This window comes from Silurus aristotelis (assembly GCF_946808225.1).
Source record: "Silurus aristotelis genome assembly, chromosome: 12".
In the NCBI taxonomy this organism is placed as follows: Eukaryota; Metazoa; Chordata; class Actinopteri; order Siluriformes; family Siluridae; genus Silurus; species Silurus aristotelis.
The window spans coordinates 22446908-22466272 of NC_139585.1; the positions used below are offsets into that span (position 1 = coordinate 22446908).

The 19365-nt window shown below is 39.0% G+C and overlaps 1 protein-coding gene across 50 annotated transcripts in view; it reads right to left on the reverse strand.

Annotated features, from left to right (window-relative positions):
- Positions 1-19365, reverse strand: part of ank3b (ankyrin 3b) — a 167492-nt gene that overhangs the window by 36031 nt on the left and 112096 nt on the right. For 44 of the 50 annotated variants that reach the window (XM_083556844.1, XM_083556845.1, XM_083556855.1 and 41 more), the window contains 12 exons: positions 18179-18277; positions 17508-17606; positions 17063-17260; positions 13552-13650; positions 12258-12356; positions 9839-10036; positions 7444-7542; positions 5486-5584; positions 5279-5377; positions 3420-3515; positions 3120-3192; positions 2884-2943 (listed from right to left, as the gene is read on the reverse strand). In XM_083556844.1, the coding sequence (XP_083412970.1) occupies positions 2884-2943; positions 3120-3192; positions 3420-3515; positions 5279-5377; positions 5486-5584; positions 7444-7542; positions 9839-10036; positions 12258-12356; positions 13552-13650; positions 17063-17260; positions 17508-17606; positions 18179-18277 (1318 nt within the window). The remainder of the gene's footprint in view (positions 1-2883; positions 2944-3119; positions 3193-3419; positions 3516-5278; positions 5378-5485; positions 5585-7443; positions 7543-9838; positions 10037-12257; positions 12357-13551; positions 13651-17062; positions 17261-17507; positions 17607-18178; positions 18278-19365) is intronic. The other 6 variants (XM_083556848.1, XM_083556828.1, XM_083556854.1 and 3 more) reach the window with 1 other exon arrangement.

Here is a 19365-nt window from a genome sequence, read left to right on the forward strand (position 1 = left end):
CCAACATAACAATGACCCCAAAAACACCACCAGGATGACAACTTTCTTGCTGAGGAAGCTAAAGATGATGGTGGCCAAGTATGTCTCAAGACCTGAACCCTATTAAGTACCTGTGAGGCATCCTCAAGCAGAAGATTGAGAAGCACCACAGCTCCGTGATGTCGTTATGAAGGAGTGGAGGAGAATCCCAGCAACAACCTGTGCATCAATAATGATGGTGATCACACAAAATATTGTCTCTGTGGATGCAGTTTTGACATGTTCACTTAGGGTCACCTTTGTTGCCAATTATTTAAACAATTATAGCTGTATGTTTATTTACTTTTAGAGGACAGTAAATCTGTACTGCTATACAGTCCAAGCTGAACACTGACTACTCTAAAATATATCCAAGTTTCTTTATATAGTATTGTTCTTTTTGAACATATACAGTAATTCAATGGATGCTGAAATGTAAGATCTGTACTCACTTTTGTGAGATACTGTAGTCCCCATTTGGTGTTATACTGGAACCTAAAGTCTACTGGGAAGATTTTGGAGTGTGCTTGTTGAGATTTGTGCTCATTCATCCACAAGGGTCTTAGTAAAGCAGTCGGTATTAGGGTGAGGAGCTCTGGAGTGCAGCCAGCATTCCAATTCATCCCAAAGATGTTCAGTAAGAGTCTAGGTCTAAGCTCTATAGGAGGCCACTCAAGATTTTTCACTCCAGCCCATCCAAAGCATATCTTTATTGGAGCTGGTTTTGTGCACAGGTGCACTGTCATGCTCGATTTTTATTTGAGTTTCCTAGTTCAAGTAAATGGAAAATGTTATGCTACGCATCCAAAAACATCCAATTTTGTAGTAACAATTAAAGGTAGAACCACATATATCTGAAAATGTCAGGTTTCTCAATAGTTTTGTCCAATAATTGTATATGCATGTTCAAAATCACCAATTAATACATCTATAGGTTTGCAATGATTTACAGATCATCGTCAGAAGCCAATATGAGACAGCTGCTGGATAATGTAGTTGTCAGTCTGCCAGTTAGTTTTATATTTGTAGCCTTACACTGGCACTCCTTCAGCTGGAGAGCAATCCATACAGAGAGAAAAGCAGAAAAAGAGAAGGTATGGCCCTATAAAAGGCACCCAGCCACAGCCTTTGCATTTATCCACTAGGTAAACTATGTCCACGTGTCAAATGCATGTAAATCTAACCTTACACCAGGTGTGCACATTTAGAAAATGTGTAAAAGTGTGTTGACTAATGGATCCAAACACTCCAGCCACAATAACAGGGTGTATTTAAAGGGCACTGGCTATATGTGTAAATGAGAAGCTATCAGAGTTATGTCAGTGGAATCATGAGGGCAGGCACAAGTGTCAGCTAACAGTAACTGGACCCAGAGCAGTCTTAATACACCCACACACAGTTTACTGACTAGGACTGCACTCAATAGACAAATGTTTTTGGACACCCGTCTATAAGATCGGTGTGTGCGCCCCTCCCACACACATTTAGTCACCATTTGCTGTTAATAACCTCCACTATTCTGAGAAGATCCATTCATCAGATTTTGAACTGTGCTTGTGGAGATTGTGTGCTCATTCAGCCACAAGGGTGTTAGTACAGTCAGTTATTGAGGTAAGGAGGCCTGGAGTGCAGTCAGCATTCACATTCATCTCAAAGGTGTTCAAAACGGTTGAGGTCAGATCTCTATAGAAGGCCACTCAAGATATTCTACACCAACCCATGTACCATATCTTCATGAATTTCCCTTTATACACAAGGGCATTGTCATACTGGAAGAGGTTTGGGTCTCCTAGTTTAGGGGAATGTTAGTGCTACCACATACAAAGGAATTTATAAAATTGTGTGCCTCCAACTTTGACAGATAAAACAATCAAGAGTTTGAGTAAATGTTCAGTTCAAACATTCAATGTGATCTTTGTGATTTTAACTATTGTAGGTTTTGGGTACCATATGATTTATATATTGATTTATACTGATACTGAATTATTTATTCCATAAACTGCCTTTCTCTTAGATTTTCACATACAACAGTCTCTAGAGTTGCAACAGACTGGTGTGAATAACCAAAAACAACAAAAAACAAATTCAGTGTGTCACAGTTTTATGGGTGGAAATACTTTTGAGACATCACAGGAAAATGGACAGATTCAACCGTGTAAGTGTTCCAGAAAGCACATCACAACATAAGGTTGGTGAGCTATAAAAGCAGAAGACTTCATCAGGTACTGTTCCTTTTAGTCAAGAACAGGAATATGATCCACATGGGCACAAACTCAGTAAGAAAAAAATAAAAAACAGCTTAATTTTCAGGTGTTTTTCAGCAGTTTCTAAAATACTTAAACAACAACGCTACAAGTCACAAAGATTACAATTCTTCTTTATTTTGATGTTTGATCTTGACCTGTATATGCATGATTCAATGTACTGTCCTGCTCACACATGACTGGCTGATTAAATAGCTATTCTATTTATATATATATATATATATATATATATATATTTTTTTTTAACAATGATACGTAGCTGCAGTGTCCAAGTAATATACATATTAGCTAGCTCAGATATGAACTCTGCATGACCCTGCATCTGATGTGTAAATACCATTATTTATTAAAACAGAACACTTGGGAAACCTTATACGATTCACAAATAGCAAAGGAAGTGAGAGTGTCCAGTTCGACTGGTATTAAGAAGCAACGTTTGCGTGAACACAAGCCTATGATCTTAAGCACAAGTGCATCCAGCACTTAAATAAATGAAAAATGCAAAAAGAAATGCTGTTAGTTTAGAATAAAGAGTGGAAAAAAAGACTTGGAAGAGCTAGTGGAAAGCAATAGAAAAAAAGAAAAAGGAACAAAATAATACCTTCTTCAACATCTGAAATATAGTCCTCACTGAGAATTTCAGGGACATTGGCTCTACGAACTGCATGATTAAAGCATGAGATGTTAGGATGAATATTCATGTGTGTGGATTAACAAAAAAAGTTAGTACAAATTAAAGTGGTATTATAATAATTATGGAGTTCAAGAAATGTCCATAAAAACAAAAAAAGCAAATAATGAGTTATTATTGGACAGAATGAATAGCACAACATTTACCTTCATCATCAGACATGTCCAGAACCTCGTTCATTGTTTCTGGAACGTTTATCTTGTGCTTTTCAGTCACAGTCTGCAAAAAAAATTAAATAAATAAAAGTGTTAAAAAGTGGCCTTGTTTTAGTTCTTGTTTTAGTTGTAAGATAATGAATGAAAAGATTTACATGCTTATGTCTATATTCAAGCTACATTCATCTGTACTTGTGCTTTGAATAAGTGCTGTGTGTGCTTAGTCATCATTCATCTCCAATTAACTAATCATTTTATATTTAGTCATGTGTGTATGGCATGGAGTCTCACCATTGTGGTCAGGGTCTCCTCTGTCACGACCTTGAGGGTGTCCACTACTGAGATGTAACCCAGTCTCCTGGCGATGGACAGAGCTGTGTTTCCATTCTATAAAGAAATAAAACATCATATCAGATCATATTAAACCCGATCATACTGTCTATAAGGATACTTGATTACACTAAGATCACACCCCCATTCATACACTCAAAGTCAGCAAGCTGTACATACACACACACACACACACACACACACACACACACACACACACACACACACACACACACACACACACACATATTTATATTTGGATTTAGTTTACGCCCCTTTTTCTTTTTGCTTTTGGTTTTATTTCCTTAAGTTTTAATCGTGAAAAAGTTTTCATTTTTTTGTCTTTTGAAGGAAAAAAAACGCTATGTTTAGTTTGTTATTTAGTTTGAGAATCATTTTGATGCTGATATAATACATGCTAAAAACCTTGATTGCTTGAATTAATGTGTATTTGACAAGGTATATGTTCAAAAAGACAAGATTTGCTAAAAATCTTACAAAAAACAAGCTATATTAAAGCTCAAAAACACAAAAAAAACATGAAGTATTAAGCATAGGTAGATTAATACCTGTAATGCAAAACTCAAAAACGTGAAAAAAGGCTATGGTTCATTCACTTTTGCATTGTACCTAGGTCAACAGCACTCGATTTTTTAAAAATCCTGTGTAATTCTATTTATTTTTTGTTTGTATTGCTGGTAAACATTATAGCTGCAGCTTAGGTTTTCATTTATTGAATTTTTAGTTGGATAAAAGTATTGCGACACCTGACCCCAATTGTTACCACAAAGTTTTGCATAGGGGTATTGCATTTGCCTGCGGTAGCATTAAATTCCCACTTTTAGAAAACTCAAACCTGTTCCAGCATGACAATGTCCCTGTGTACAAAGCATGAAGATATGCTTTACATAGGTTGGAGTGTAAGATCTTAAGTGGCCTGCTATTAAGCTCTGACCTCAACCCTATTGAATAACTTTGGGATGAATTGGAACGCTGACTGCACCCTCACCCTAAATTTCTACCTGCCTCGACTAAAGCCCTTGTGTCTTAATTAGCACAAATCTCCACAAGCTCTCTTTAAATCGACTGGAACATCTTACCAGAACAGTGGAGGTATACACATACAAACCTTCTGATCTCCAAACTTTTGTTTATATAGTGTAGCCATGCCCATATGTTGATCACCTGATTTTTTTACTTGCTTGTGTTTTAATTTTTGAAGTTAAAGTTTTGATCAATATTATATAATATATAATCACTGGGATATGCGAAGAAAGAATCTCACTGTTAAGTACATGTGACAAGTATAAAGCCCAATAATAAATATAACTGAATTGCACAATTGAGTCGTTATGTATCATTTAAGGAGGAGTCTCCAGTGTCAGTGGTTTGTAATGGACTGGAAGTTTTCTTGCTATGGGAAAGTCTGTTAAATTTTAAGTAAATGTTATGACAGGATGAGTTTTTTTCGAAGGTCCTTGTTTAATGGACATTTCACTGCAGTACAGTAATAGTTATGGTGAAAGAGGCATAGGGGCATGCTTACATAGGCAATTTTCTTGTCATTCATGCAGTAATAAATGACAATTAATAAACAATATGGAAATATTGCCTCAAAAATGTGTAAATTATATTATAAATTATAATTCATTATTGTAATTATAAATCTTAAAAAGGCTATCATATATAGGAAGTGCTTGTTGAAAATGTATTGTTCAGATAGAATTCCTTTCTAGTTCTGTTTTACTCCATTTCCATTCTTTCACCGTTACTGCCAGCACATGAATGCAGCGTTTAGCTGCAGATAAATATCCACTTACCACTGTGAGCTCGTTGGGCGAGGCTCCGTGCTGAAGGAGGAGGTTAATGACATGTGTGTGGCCTTGCTGTGCTGCCTGGTGCAGAGGAGTGTAGCCGTTCTGCACAAACACAGACAGAAATTACATTTTTTTTTTTATCATCTCTGATGATATAGATTACAGTAAGTATAAATATCACAGCGTTAACCTGTCGTAATGTGTAATTACCTTTGTTTTAGCGTTAACCTTAGCCTGGTTTTTCAGGAGAAAGTGCACCATCTTTATGTTGCCATAGTGACAGGCGACGTGCAGTGGAGTGTATCCCATCTGCAGATGAGAGCAAGGGCGAGCATAAGGGAGAGAGAGAGAGAGAGAGAGAGAGAGAGAGAGAGAGAGAGAGAGAGAGAGAGAAAGAGAGAGAAACCAAGAGAATGAAAGATTACACCATTTGCTTAGTGATCCAGTTATTTCTGGATGCACTTGTATAAATCTTTCATACCTCTGTCCCTGTTCTACATTACACCACTGCTTTTCATGTTTCATTCAACTCTCTAAATGCTGAACATGATGTTTTAGATATCAGGTCCTAGACCGGTGTTAGCCGGTTAATTCTGTATATTTGGCTTCTAAATAAATGTATTTAATATATTTATTTGTATTTCATTGATTGTTATGAACAAATGGTTTAACTCCTACAACCTGTACACTGAGGGAAAGGGGGCAGCATAGGACCACTGACTTACTCACATAGCGAATTGTTTCCAAAGCCGATAGTAAGCAGATAGTGTGTGTTGCAATTGCCTTCATTACTATGTATTTTAAGATATGTGGAAAAAACCTGTGGAAGAACCAGACTCAAAAAGGAATCAATTCATTGAGTTTATCAACAGTTCACTTAAGGAGACTTGAATGCAAAACTGTTTATGGCAATTGTAGCACAATCCATGGTAGAAGGTGTGATGGTATAAATTGCAAACCAGATGAATCTTCATGGTGTCTAAGTGCCACCATACATGGTGTTTTTTTTGTTTTATTGTGTGGATCTGTTCACAGCAGCAGCGAATAGTTTCCAATTGTATTCCATCCAGAGAGAGTGTAAGAATGGTGCAGTGAGTAATACTGGCACCTTACAGTTTCAGGGGTTCTAGTTCCATCCTAATCTCAGATTACTGCCCGTACATGTTCTCCTGTGTCTCAGTGGGTTTTTTCTGAGTTCTCCGGTTTCCTCCCACCTCACAAAAAGAAACATGCAAATGAGTGCTCAGTGTCCTCTGGATTTGGGAAGCACCACGGCCTTGTTTAGGATGAAATCTTTACTTTGAAATGAATAAGTGAAGAAGAATATTATGGTTACGCATCTCATTAATGGGTTTTGTCCTGAATTAAGGTTAAATAAAAACTAATACACCATCCCCATTTACATGAATTAATTTGATGGAAGATTTGCACAAATGTATCTGAAGTGCAAGGTTTTAGACCCTAATATATATATATATGTATAGAAGGTAAAATAGGTGTACCTAATAAATTGTAATTTAGTCTGAGGAATCCATGATTATACAGGTTTGAGGAGTGTATTTTCCCACGCTGTGTGTTTTTGAGGCAGAAACTACCTATTACTTTGTGTACACGGATGAGTAAGCTCACTAGCAAGCTTTCCATCTCAGTGGACCCTCAGTTGGTTGATATGTTGTGTGAAAGAGATACTGAAGAAAAGGCCATGGTCATGATCACGATCAACTGCAGTTGGAATTTAACCCCGGTAAATAGTGTACACTCTTTTATATATTCCATCGCTCCTGGACTACTCTAATCTCGTCTTACACCTTCTCTTCTCTAAATCTCCAGTGGTGTGTGAGAGAGGTTTCCTTTTCTTCTTTATTCTGGTTGTGCTTTTGCTGTGTCAAGTGTTCTGAGTCAGTGTGTACACCATGCTGTGCGGAGTATCGATCAGCCTACGGGCTGCCAGACTCGCTTCCTCCCTCACTACAGCTGCACTCAATGACCTCCAGCCACTCCTGTATAATACGCCCTGCAGTAGGGCGTGATGCCACCGGCCAGACTGTGTGTGTGTGTGTGTGTGTGTGTGTGTGTGTGTGTGTGTGTGTGTGTGTGTGTGTGTGTGTGTGTGTGTGTGTGATTTGCTGTGTCTTTCTATGACAGTGGAAAAAAGTGTTGCAGTGTACCTTTGTTTCGGGATCCACAGTGGAACCCTGGTTGACCAACACTTCAGCTACGTTCACTTTGTCCTCCTGGGCCACCAGGTGCAGAGGAGTCAACCCACTCTATAACACAAACACACACACACACACACACACACACACACACACACACACACACACACACACACACACACACACACACACACACACATGCAGATGAGTATTTAATAATAATAATAACAATAATGATGATAATAATAATAATAATAATAATAATAATCATATTTAAAAAAGAAGAAGGAAAAGAACAATAGAAATAAGACAAAAAAGCAGGAAAAATCACAGATCAAAAAAGAAGAGGAAGAAGAAGAGAAACAAATACTACAATAGGAAAATTAGGACAATAAGAACAAAAAGAAACAGAAAAAAAAAGAAAAAAAAAAAGAAGGAAACTGAGAAAAAAGACATGGAGAAAAAGGAAAAATAAAGTAAAACAAGGAGGAATTAGAAATAATACAAAGTATGCCAAGAAGTTAGAGAACAAGAAGCGAAAGAAAAGTATAAAGAGCGAGAAGAACAAGGAAGATGGGAAAGTGGAGGAAAATAAAGAAGAACAAGAAAAGGAAAGATAAAAGCAAAAAAATGTGAATGAAATAGAGAATTGAAACAAATCTCAGAGCTCAGATCGTTGGTGTAAAACAGAGACACTTTATCAGTGTTTTAAGTTTTTTTCTTTATAATTATATATGACATATACCATTATGATCACCTGCCCAATATTGTGTTGGTCCTCCTTTTGCTTCCAAAACTGTCCTGAACCGTGGAGCATCAACATCTTTAATGCATTTAGATTGTTGGATCGGACCACATGGGTCAGCCTTCGCTCCCTACATGCATTAATAAGCCTCTGCCGCCTGTGACCCTGTCTCTGTTTCACCACTGTTCCTTCCTTTGAACACTTTTGATAGAAACTGCCCACTGCAAATCAGGAACAGCCCACAAGAGCTGCAGTTATGGAGATGTTCTGACCCAGTCGTCTAGCCATCACAATTTGGCCCTTGTGAAACTCGCTTAAATCCTTACACTTGCACATTTTTCCTCCTTTCATCAACTTTGACCACAAAATGTTCACTTGCTGCCTAATAAATCCCACCCACTAACAGGTGCCATCATGAATAGATAATCAGTTTTATTCACTCACCAGTCATAATGTTATGCCTGGTCAGTGTATTACATTGTAACATTAAATCTTGACAGAAAAATAATCATATATTTGTCTCCTTAATAAGCCTGTTGAAATCTTTATGTGTTTTCATTGGCCAGACTCTAAAGATGATCAAAACGCTAAATAAACCATCATAGTTCCTTTCTAATTATCACTTCCTATCTGCTGTCCTGCTCTTCTTTAGTCACAGCTGGAATTAAAATCCGAGGCCACATCTGCTTTTTAAGCAGCATGTTTACTTTCTCTCAGCTACATGCTACATGCTACATTTCGTGAAGCACCTTTACTTCTTACTTTGCTCTGAATCTAACTGCTGTGAGTTTTGAAGATGTGTACTGTGTACTTGGGTTTCTATACAGTGCATTGATTAGTACAGAAACTGCCAGGCTGTCTGTCTGTCAGTCTGTCTTAATTCATGTCAGTCAATTTTCTCTGTACTTTTAACTTCAATTATTTTCAGCTTTGCCTAGCAGTAAGAAGGTCAAGCTGGTAAATGAGCCACTGAAATGGAGATAGACTTTCACCTTTCTGAAAATAAGGGCACTGACACAAGGATTACTCCTTGATACAAAGCAACCTACACAAAGGTACAAGTACTCCATGTACTCCATTTCTTTTCCAGTATTCCAGTAAAAGCATCATCATAATGTTCCAGACTGGCAGATTCTATCTGGACAAAAGAATGTGGACACCTGACCATAAGATTTGTATGTGCTTTTTGAACATTCAATTCCACGTTTATAGCTCATTTATATAACTTAAAATCTTCCATTAAAACACATTTAACCATATCTTCATATGTAGCTCTCATAGTTCACACAAGCAGTGCCATACTGGAACAGGTTTGGGTCTCCTAGTTCAAGTGATGGGAAAATGTGATGCTACTGCACCAAGAATAATCTTGTACACTTGTGTGCCTTCAACTTTTTTGTGGTAATAATTTGGAGAAGAACCACATATGGCTGAGGAAATCAGTTGTCCCAGTACCTTTGTCCATATAGTAAACATTCTTCTTCTTTCGGCTTCTCCCATTAGGGGTCGCCACAGCGGATTATCCATCTCCATACCCCCCTGTCCTCTACATCTGCCCCCTATATATATATATATATATATATATATATATATATATATATATATATATATATATATATATATATATATATATATATATATATATATATATTGGTACTCTACCTTGTTGCCCATATTGATGGTGGCATCACGTGCAAGCAGCAGTGTCACCATGTCCACGTTGCCCTCCTGGGCTGCCAGGTGGAGTGGACTGATGCCCTGTCGGGTGACCGCATTGGTGTCGGCGCCATATTCCAGCAGTGTGGTGGCGATCTCCATCTGATTCTTCTTGGCAGCTATGTGCAGAGGAGTGTAGCCATTCTGAGAGGAGTCAGGGGGCAGACAGAGCAAATCAGGACACGGTAATAAGAACCAGGCCTACAGGAATGTTTGGTTAACTTTAAAAACAATGATAAAATGAGGGCTGAGTTGATATCATTTAAGATGAGTGATCCTCTGAGATATATTAAGAATATATCTTTTTCTCCACATTAATCAGTTTTAACATGCAGCCGAGAATTGATTTCCCATTTTGCCTTGTGGTACGACTGTAAAACCACAAGCTTTGGAAAGTGTCGCCACTGTCGCCCACAGATTTATGGGATTTCCAAAACTACAAGCCAGTCCGGCTTTTTTGAAACCCGACATAGCGTGTTCGATGAAGTCAATAGCTGTGTAAGAGAGAGGAAAAAAAAATCACATGGTTTGAAAAGAGAGCAAGTCTATAAATGTCACTGAATGGGATTGCCAGCAGCAGTGGTGATGTCATGGCAGGACTGGGTGGCCAGGACCAAACAGCCTCCTCCACACTAGAACTGACAGCTGGGAAAACAGCAGATTGAACTGGGTCACCCTTTTCTATCAGCGAACCCAGTGTGCCAAAGCTGACAAGAGCCCCAAAGCAGATTAGGCAGATTTCTACAATTTACCACATACATATATCATGATTCACAACTCCACCCATTTACAATTTTATTTAAATACTAATTACTGCTTTTGAATCACCATTCTATTTAAAAATAATTTAGATCATGATGATTTCTAGCCTCCACTTTGCTTTTATACGGTGGTCGTGACCCCGGTTTATTGGGAATTGCGTTTGTCACATAACTAATTAGTTTAGCTGATTTTCCTGGTCTCTCGCGGATAGCACGATAGACCAAAAAACGTATAGGGAATTGTATTATGGAGTTTTATGATGAAATAATGAAATGTATTATTAAAAATATAGTTATCAATTATAAAATAAAGTAAAATGTTAATACAATACAATACTGTGTACATAAAATAGCATTTCTGGGGTGCATTTATCGCGTTTGTTTTTTTTTTATTGTGGGCGGTTTTTGAACGTAACCACTGTGATAAACAGGGCATTACTATACTGTATTCATCGGGTTGCCAAATTAAGCTTCATTAAATTATTTAAATTACTTTCGTTCAGCATCTTTGTTTACAGCAAAAAAACCTGAATTCAATTGAATTTCTGTACATTTCGGTAAAGTTGAGAGTGCAGACAGTGTTAGTAATGTACAATATACAATATACGGCTTCTCCCATTACAGGTCGCCACAGCAGACCATCCGCATGTTTGATTTGGCACATGTTTTTTCACTGGATGCCCTTCCTAACGCAACCCTCCCCATTTATCGGGGCTTGGGACCGGCACTAAGAGTGGCGGGGGTTGGTTCCCTGACCGGTGATCGAACCCGGGACACATCGGTGAGAACACCGCATCCTAACCACCAGACCACCAGGGGACCCAGTGGAAGACGAGTGTAATAGCCACAATTGGGAAGAAAAGTTAAAAGTAAATAATAATAATAAAAAAATAAATAAAAACCTTTACAGAGTGCATAGTACAAGCCATGATATCGCTTATATTAAAATATTAAATGGTGCTCAGTAATTTACACAAAAATCATTCAAATAACTATTAAAAGGTTTTTAACATCAGTCCTGTGCAATTTCTTTGTCCTTTGGTTTAGTTTGTGCTCTGTGGCCCAGTTTATCAGACAGCATTATGTGTCAAGAAAAAAAAAAACCCACAATGTCCCATTTCAAATAATGCATCAATACAAACTGCAAAATGCAAAACTCACAATATCCAATACATATTATTTTCCAGCCGCGTCAAGCGAGGTTAAATGAAAAGATCCAGGACCTCACGCCACTGAGTGACAACACTACAGAGCAGCTCTAATTGGTTCAACGTGCTGATTTCCCAGCAGGGCTGTAACCAGTTCTTTAAAGGCTTTCTGAAGGGCAGTTTGTTTGTTACTAAGATCACGAGGCAACAGAGACAACGATCAGGAGCTACGTGAAGATCCAATAGCTCACCCGCAACACCATAGCATGAGAGGGGTCTTAATGAGGACTCATACTTTCAACGATGATGTTGGGACCGTAAGTTACATGATGAAAAGAGAAAGGAATGTGGCCTGGAAGTGGTATTAGGCTGTGAAGGATTTATAGGGAGTGAGGTTTATTATGTAGTGTATGTATTACTGTGTATATGTGTGTGTTTGCTTTTGTATACTAGTACCTTGGCAGCTGCATGGGGAGAGGCCCCCTGGTCCAGGAGGAGAAGTGCCACTTTCTGGTTATCATAGTGCGCAGCTACATGCAGTGGAGTTAGTCCGCTCTACAAACACCCCCCCCCACACACACACACAGTGAGATAAAGACATAAAAATGCACCATCATATTTGCTGAACTATGTTATAGTCTTCAAAGCTAAAGACTATATGGACATTTGTGCACACCCAACCATAAGATTCATATATGATTTTTGAACATCAGATTCCACATTTAGTCTTTATTTGCTGTTATAATAACATCTACTCTTCGGCAAAGATGTCCCATTAGAATTTGAAGTGTTTTTGCAGAGATTTATGCTCAATTCTATCTAATTGTGGGCCTCCTCTTTTGTGGTAACAGTTTAGAGAAGAAACACATTTGACCGGAAAAGTCAGGTGTCCTAGTAGTTTTGTCCATATAGTGTAGATACACATTTTGCACATTTCTGTACAGACTCGTACAAAAGGATTGTTCTTGGACGACAATAATCTTTTGGCTTGTTGAGATTTCTAAGGGGATTCCAGACATGCATTAGCGTTCATCTTCATTTAATATCTACCAGAAATGGTATGCAGCCTATAATATCTTAAGGCTTCATAGGCAGAGTTGGAGACTTAAGTTCAAATGTTAGATGATTACTTATTCCAAGAAAGTTAGACACAATCAGAATTTTTTTTCTCAGAACTCTGTACATAAAGTGCATGGGGTTGCCAGATTGAGTTACTTAGAAGCATCTAGATCAAAGAATGCCGGATAGAAAATGTAGACAAGAAACATTTGTCACAGAAAAGCTAGAGTCTGCACTATATAATTACACGCAGTTTCAGTAACTATGACACTAATAACTGCAAATTTGGCAATGTCATAAAACTCATGTACATTAGCACCGTGACTGTGCACTAGCATAAAGTATATAGTCTCAGTGGAGTACAAAGGAAGCAGCTATAAATCCATTTCACTGATTTACATGATCGATGCAAAGGTGCAAAGGGGACAGATGTGCAGTTTCCAATGTTCTGAACTCGCAAGTTCTTAAAAAAAAAATAAATAAAACAGGCTATAGTTTGTCAAAATGACAAAAAAAAAAAGAAAGAAACAGGGAGAAGAAAAGCTTAGGCCTGTATGACGTGTATCTCAAGCATGCACTGTTTTCTATTTTATTTTACTCTGGTCATGGTTCTGTCCCAACTCCACTAATGCACTTCCCCTTCAGAAAACATATACAAAGTATGTAACTTTCTTTTTTTTTTATACATCACCTTTCCTGATGCATCTGGAGGGGCTCTCTTCTGCAGCAGAAGGTTGGCCACTTCGATTTTACCGTACTTAGCTGCCACATGCAGCGGTGTAAATCCCTTCTGAAATATATAAATCAACAAAATGATTTTATGGTTATAAATCCTGTTTTTGTGCAAGGACAAACTTGGAAAGTGGCGGTTAAAAGATTGCGACAGTATGCTGCCTTTTTTTTTTTTTTTTAATTGCTCCTCTATTCTGGAGGAATAACGTAACCGTGGTTGCCCAATATCCTGTTGAGTAACCATCGCAATATGTTTTTGATGCCAATCATGAAAAAAGTGTGCAACAGATCAGCTTTTATGACAATAAAAAAATTGCAAAAGAATACTACAATGATAACCCCCTTTTATTAGGATTACTCTAAACATCTAAAATATTTGCTAGGATAGCTCTGGACATGGCAATGTGATTAGCGAAGGTCATTCTTATCACAAATATATAAAATGAAACACATGCCAATGTCTGTGTTTGCTGGTGTGTTTGATCGGTGATGAAACGCTGCCTTCGAATTGAGGTCAAATAGTTTTGTGCATTACAGCTATGCAGCTGCTGTATCTTTTCATATTTCTCTCTTTATAACTGACAAACTTGTCTTTTGTTCCACTCACTGTTTTTACAGGCTTGTTCAGTAAGACTTTTTAGTCAAGAGAGTTTCGGTTCCGACTCGAGGCCACAATCTTGTCACACTCATGCAGATAAGATGAACTGGGGCAAAAAAACTTTTTTGGACCCCTCCACAGGGTGAAACAAGTGCAGAAATGACCTGTTACTTTGCTTCCCACCATTCTGACTCTGCAAACTGACTGTTTGCTTAGTATGTTAGTTTGGAAGTTAAACCACTGGTCATGAATAACTTTCTTTCGGCTTCTTCCATTAGGGGTCGCCACAGCGGACCATTCGCATGTTTGATTTGTCACATGTGTTTACGCCGGATGCCCTTCCTAACGCAACCCTGCCCATTTATCCGGGCTTGAGACCGGCACTAAGGCTTGTGCAACCCTAATGGCTAGGGATCCCTGACCGGGGATCGAACCCGGGCCTCAGCGGTGAGAGCGCCGCATCCTAACCACTAGACCATGAATGATCTCTGGAATCCTCCGCCACAGATTATTCCAGAAACGTATGAAGAGTGTTGTGTTATGTTGTGTTGTGTGGTGCTTAACCAGCCCTAAAAGAGGAGGACACACATCATTATGTGACAGATGTTTCAAGCTGTGTGCATGAGTGTCTCATCAGTTTGCTGAGGGTCACCTTCTCACACAAACACAATACAAATACAAAGCATTGAACTTATAGTTAATGCAAAAACAGAGAAACACACCCAGTGTTCAAAACTGTAAGAAGAATGAGTTCTCAGAGATAACAGAGATAGTGTTAGCTTAGTGGTTAAGGCAATGGACTCGCAGGTTTACTTCTCCACCACCATTCTGCCACTGCTGGGCCCTTAAACATGGCCCCTAACTCTTCAATGCTTAGTTGTAGGTCACTATGGATAAGGATATCTGCCAAATGCCATACATTAAATGAAGATGTGCAGTCAGGAGAGGCAGGGGAGGGGCAAAACTATTATAAATGTAATGAAAGGTGAAATTATAGTGAAAAAAAGGGTGAAATTATAAATTTAATTAAACAAAGCTTTTTTCTCTCTGATCTGCGTTATGCCTTTTCTCTATGATACAGCTTTTGTTGTTAAAATCAACAATTTGCAGAGTTTGGGTGTAATTCCTGGTAAGGCACAATGAAATTCAAAAGATGAGCTCAGCCTCATCCCGAATAACACAATCCCATTTACACTGAACTGAGCGTGGTGAAGAAGTGGGTGCCTGTGACTATTTGTGTGAATATCACCAGTATACTGTTTGTAGACCTCTTATTTGCATGTAATCGCCTTCCATCGTCTAGAAAACCTATTTGACATATCTGTCTAAATGAGGTTTATAAGCTTGTTGCTATCGATTAAACTGCCACAAGTAAGCCATTACAACTGACGAAATGATGTTCAACTGATTGTATAAAATTACGTAACATTGCGGAATCAAACCGAGTTATTGAAAATGTAATAATTTAAACTTTTTGAGGTTCATATGTAGTGGAGGTGGTACCTCAGTGGCTAAGGTATTTGACTTTGGTTCGGAAGGTTGGAAGTCTAAATCCAAGCACTGTCAAATGCTATAAATGTAAAAGTAAATATATGTGTAAATCTGGTTCTGTCTGTCCAGTGTCTGTCTGTCCATACTGAGTAAAACATTAAGGCTCGCCTTATATTTCCCAAAGACAGACCTATGAATGCTACTAAGCAAAAAAAAGCTGACACAGCAGATCTGTCGATGAAATAAAAACATTTCCGTGTAACCGCTGAATCCAGCCAATAAAAATGGCTAAAAATACGTGTTTGGCTAGTTTTTGCATGGGTTGGCATGACAACAGACAAATCTCTGGTTTGGACTTGATGATGAACGCTTGACAAGGCGGTCCTGCAAGCCAGGGTGATCCAGACTTGCTGAAACCTCGGTGGAAACTTTGCTCAGGAACTGGGTGTATATACCACCTCCCACACAGCACAGCCGCTCTGGACCAGTCAGAGCGCAGAACAGAGCCAACCACCTCCAGAGACAGAGCGGTGAGCCCATGACTCACATAACCACGGTGCAGTACCGTACAGTAACAATGTTTTACATGGTCTGTAAGCTTAAGTGGGCATGGTTACAGTGCTCAGATGACACTGTAGTGTAATGTTCGCATTCACTCAATCGTCACTATTTGGCAAACGAAACGCGTTAAGTGAAGAAGCAGGATTTTTTCGAAGGTGCTTCTACTTTAATAAAACAATCTTTGGAAAAGGAATTTGTTAGTGCTAACTTGCTTTGATGACATAAAAATAGCCTATAAAGAAAAAAACAATGGACTAAGAAGTGTGAAGAAATGTTGATCAGTGATTAGTTGTTAGCAGAATTGTGCACTTCCGAATTTTTAGTCAAATACCTGCCAAGTTTTTTGTTGCTAGGTATTTTAAAAATACATTTATAAAAATAAAGGACTCTAAATTGTCACTAAAGTTAAATTGCTAAGACACAAAACCGATATGAAGCTAAGCTAAGGTGGTGATGCAAATGTTTAAATAAAATATATTTACTGTATTAGAGAATTAGGACAGTGGGATTAACCTTCATTTACTAGTGTGCTCGGATGTAAAAAGAAAAACCCATGTGCTAATTGTTTGACTAATAGCTATGCAGACAAGGTAAGCAATGTCAGGCTGAAAGCTCTATACTTTATGGTGAAAGATGTTCTAGAGAACTCCATCAAGGGAGAAAGTCAGCTGTACTACTTCTTTGCATTTGTGAATTGTTCACATTTGAATTTGTGAATTCTATGCATTAGAATTTTTGGAATTCTTCGCATTTGAATTTCAGAATTTGTACATCGATCCAGAGGAGTTACAAAGTGAACACATTCCTGTGTGAGACAGACCTTGGTGGTAATGCTCAGTGAAGCGCCCTGGTCCAGCAGTATAGAAGCAACGTCCTTGTGGCCCTCGCGGGCTGCCAGGTGCAGCGGTGTGTACCCAGACGTGGTGGTGGAGTCAGGGGCGGCACCGTGCTGCAGCAGCAGCTGCACAATATCGGGCTTCCCCAGACGACTGGCGATATGGAGAGGAGTCTGGTCATCCTACACACACAAAACACCCATAGTGCTGCTTGAATAACGAAAGTTATTTAGATACAGGATTCATTTATATATATTCGCTCTATACTAAAACTGAAAAGAATTATTATCCACATGGTGGCTGTTGGGACGTACAGTAATCCCGCCTGTTTATGTTTCCAAGCTAGAACAATGTCCAAATGTTTAAAATTAAGTACTACAGCATCACACAACACAATGAGGACACAAACTTATACACTATCTATCATACCTTGGACTTGGCATCGACGTGAGTTCCGTTCTGCACCAGGTACTTCACTACGCCCGTCTGTCCAGCCCTGGCGGCCATGTGTAAAGCTGTCTCTCCCCTCTACAATACACACACACACGAATACCACCAACTCAACAAGTAAGCTTCTGGGAAAAGGGACCACTGCACCAAGACACTACACTTTTGTCTGTGAGTTTCTGTCTGTGTGTATGCCCATGTGCTTGTCTGTGTAGCCTATTAGCTAAAGCCAATCCCCCTTTTCCTTCCATCCAGTCTGCTGTCTTTATTACAACTGCTGCTACACACGTGTCCCAAAGCAAATTTCTGTCTGAGGGAGGGGGGGGACAGTTGCACATGATTACAGTCTGCCTGCTGGCCTGGAACTATAATTACAGAAGTATTAGAAGCTCAGACCTGTGCTCTCAGACCCCTGTTTAGTCACAAAAACCAAGTCTGTTATTACCCTAAAAGGCATTATAGCATTAGGACATCAGGGGGGGGAGAACAACAGGACAATGACAGGTTTTAGACAGAAGCTGCATGCCTCTAATGGGACAGAATTGTTTCCATTGTTTTTCCTTAACATTTTTTTTTTTCAGAGATTACTAGAGATGTGTGCTTTATCTGACTGTGATACACAAAAAATGTGGGGCTCATGTTCCAGTACTCACCACGTTGGTTGTGTTTGGCGACGCTCCATGATTCATCAACTGAGTCACAATGTTTTCATGCCCCATAAAGGCGGCCACATGAATCGGCGTGAGTCCAGACTGTCAAGATAAAGGCAGAGAGAGAAAAAGACAAAGAGAGAGAGAGAGGGAGAAAGAGAGAGAGAGAGAGAGAGAGAGAGAGAGAGAGAGAGAGAGAGAGAGAGAGAGAGAGAGAGAGAGAGGGAGAGAGAGAGAGAGGATTAGAAACTTGCCCCTTTGAAGTCCTGGAAATTCAGATGACCTCATTGCTCAGTGAAAACACTACACAGCTAGAGAAGCGATTGGTTTGCTACAAAACATGTGATTGAACAAGTTTGTTTTACAGCAGTCATTCTCAAATGTTTTAGAGGGCAGATATCCCACTGCGCACAAACGCCTATAATCCTAACACGCATTTGTGATTCTTCTCCAACCTGTTTCGCCTTTATGACTGAAAGCAACAAATCTCCACATGCACACTCCAAAGTCTAGTGGAAAATGTGCCCAGAAGAGTGAAGGTGATTATAACAGCAAATGTAGACTAAATGTGGATCGGGGTTGTTTAAAAAGCACATATAGTCTTATTGTCAGGTGTCCACAAACTTTTGTTAAAATTTTAGTGTTTAGGTAACCAGAGAGTTAACTGTTTGGTTAACACTATATCAATACATTTCTAACACACATGATAATCTAAGTCTATTGATTAACCAATAAAAAAGCAAACAGCATAACAAATTGCATACAGTCTTCTTCTTTCGGCTTCTCCCGTTAGGTGTCGACACAACGGATCATTCATCTCCATACCTCCCTGTCCTCTACATCTGCCACTTTCATACAAACTACCTGCATGTCTTCCCTCACCACATCCATAAACCTGCTCCTTGGTCTTCCTCTTTTTCTCCTTCCTGGTGGCTCCATCCTCAGCATTCTCCTACTAATATACCCCATGTCCCTCCTCTGCACATTTCCAAACCATCTCAATCTCGCCTCCCTCACCTTGTCTCCAAAACGTCCTACATGCGCTGTCCCTCTAATAAACTAATTTCCAATCCTGTCCATCCTCGAGACTCCCAACAAAAATCTCAAAATCTTCAGCTCTGCTACCTCCAGCTCCACCTTCCGTCTTTTATTCAATGCCACTGTCTCTAAACCGTACAACATGGCAGGTC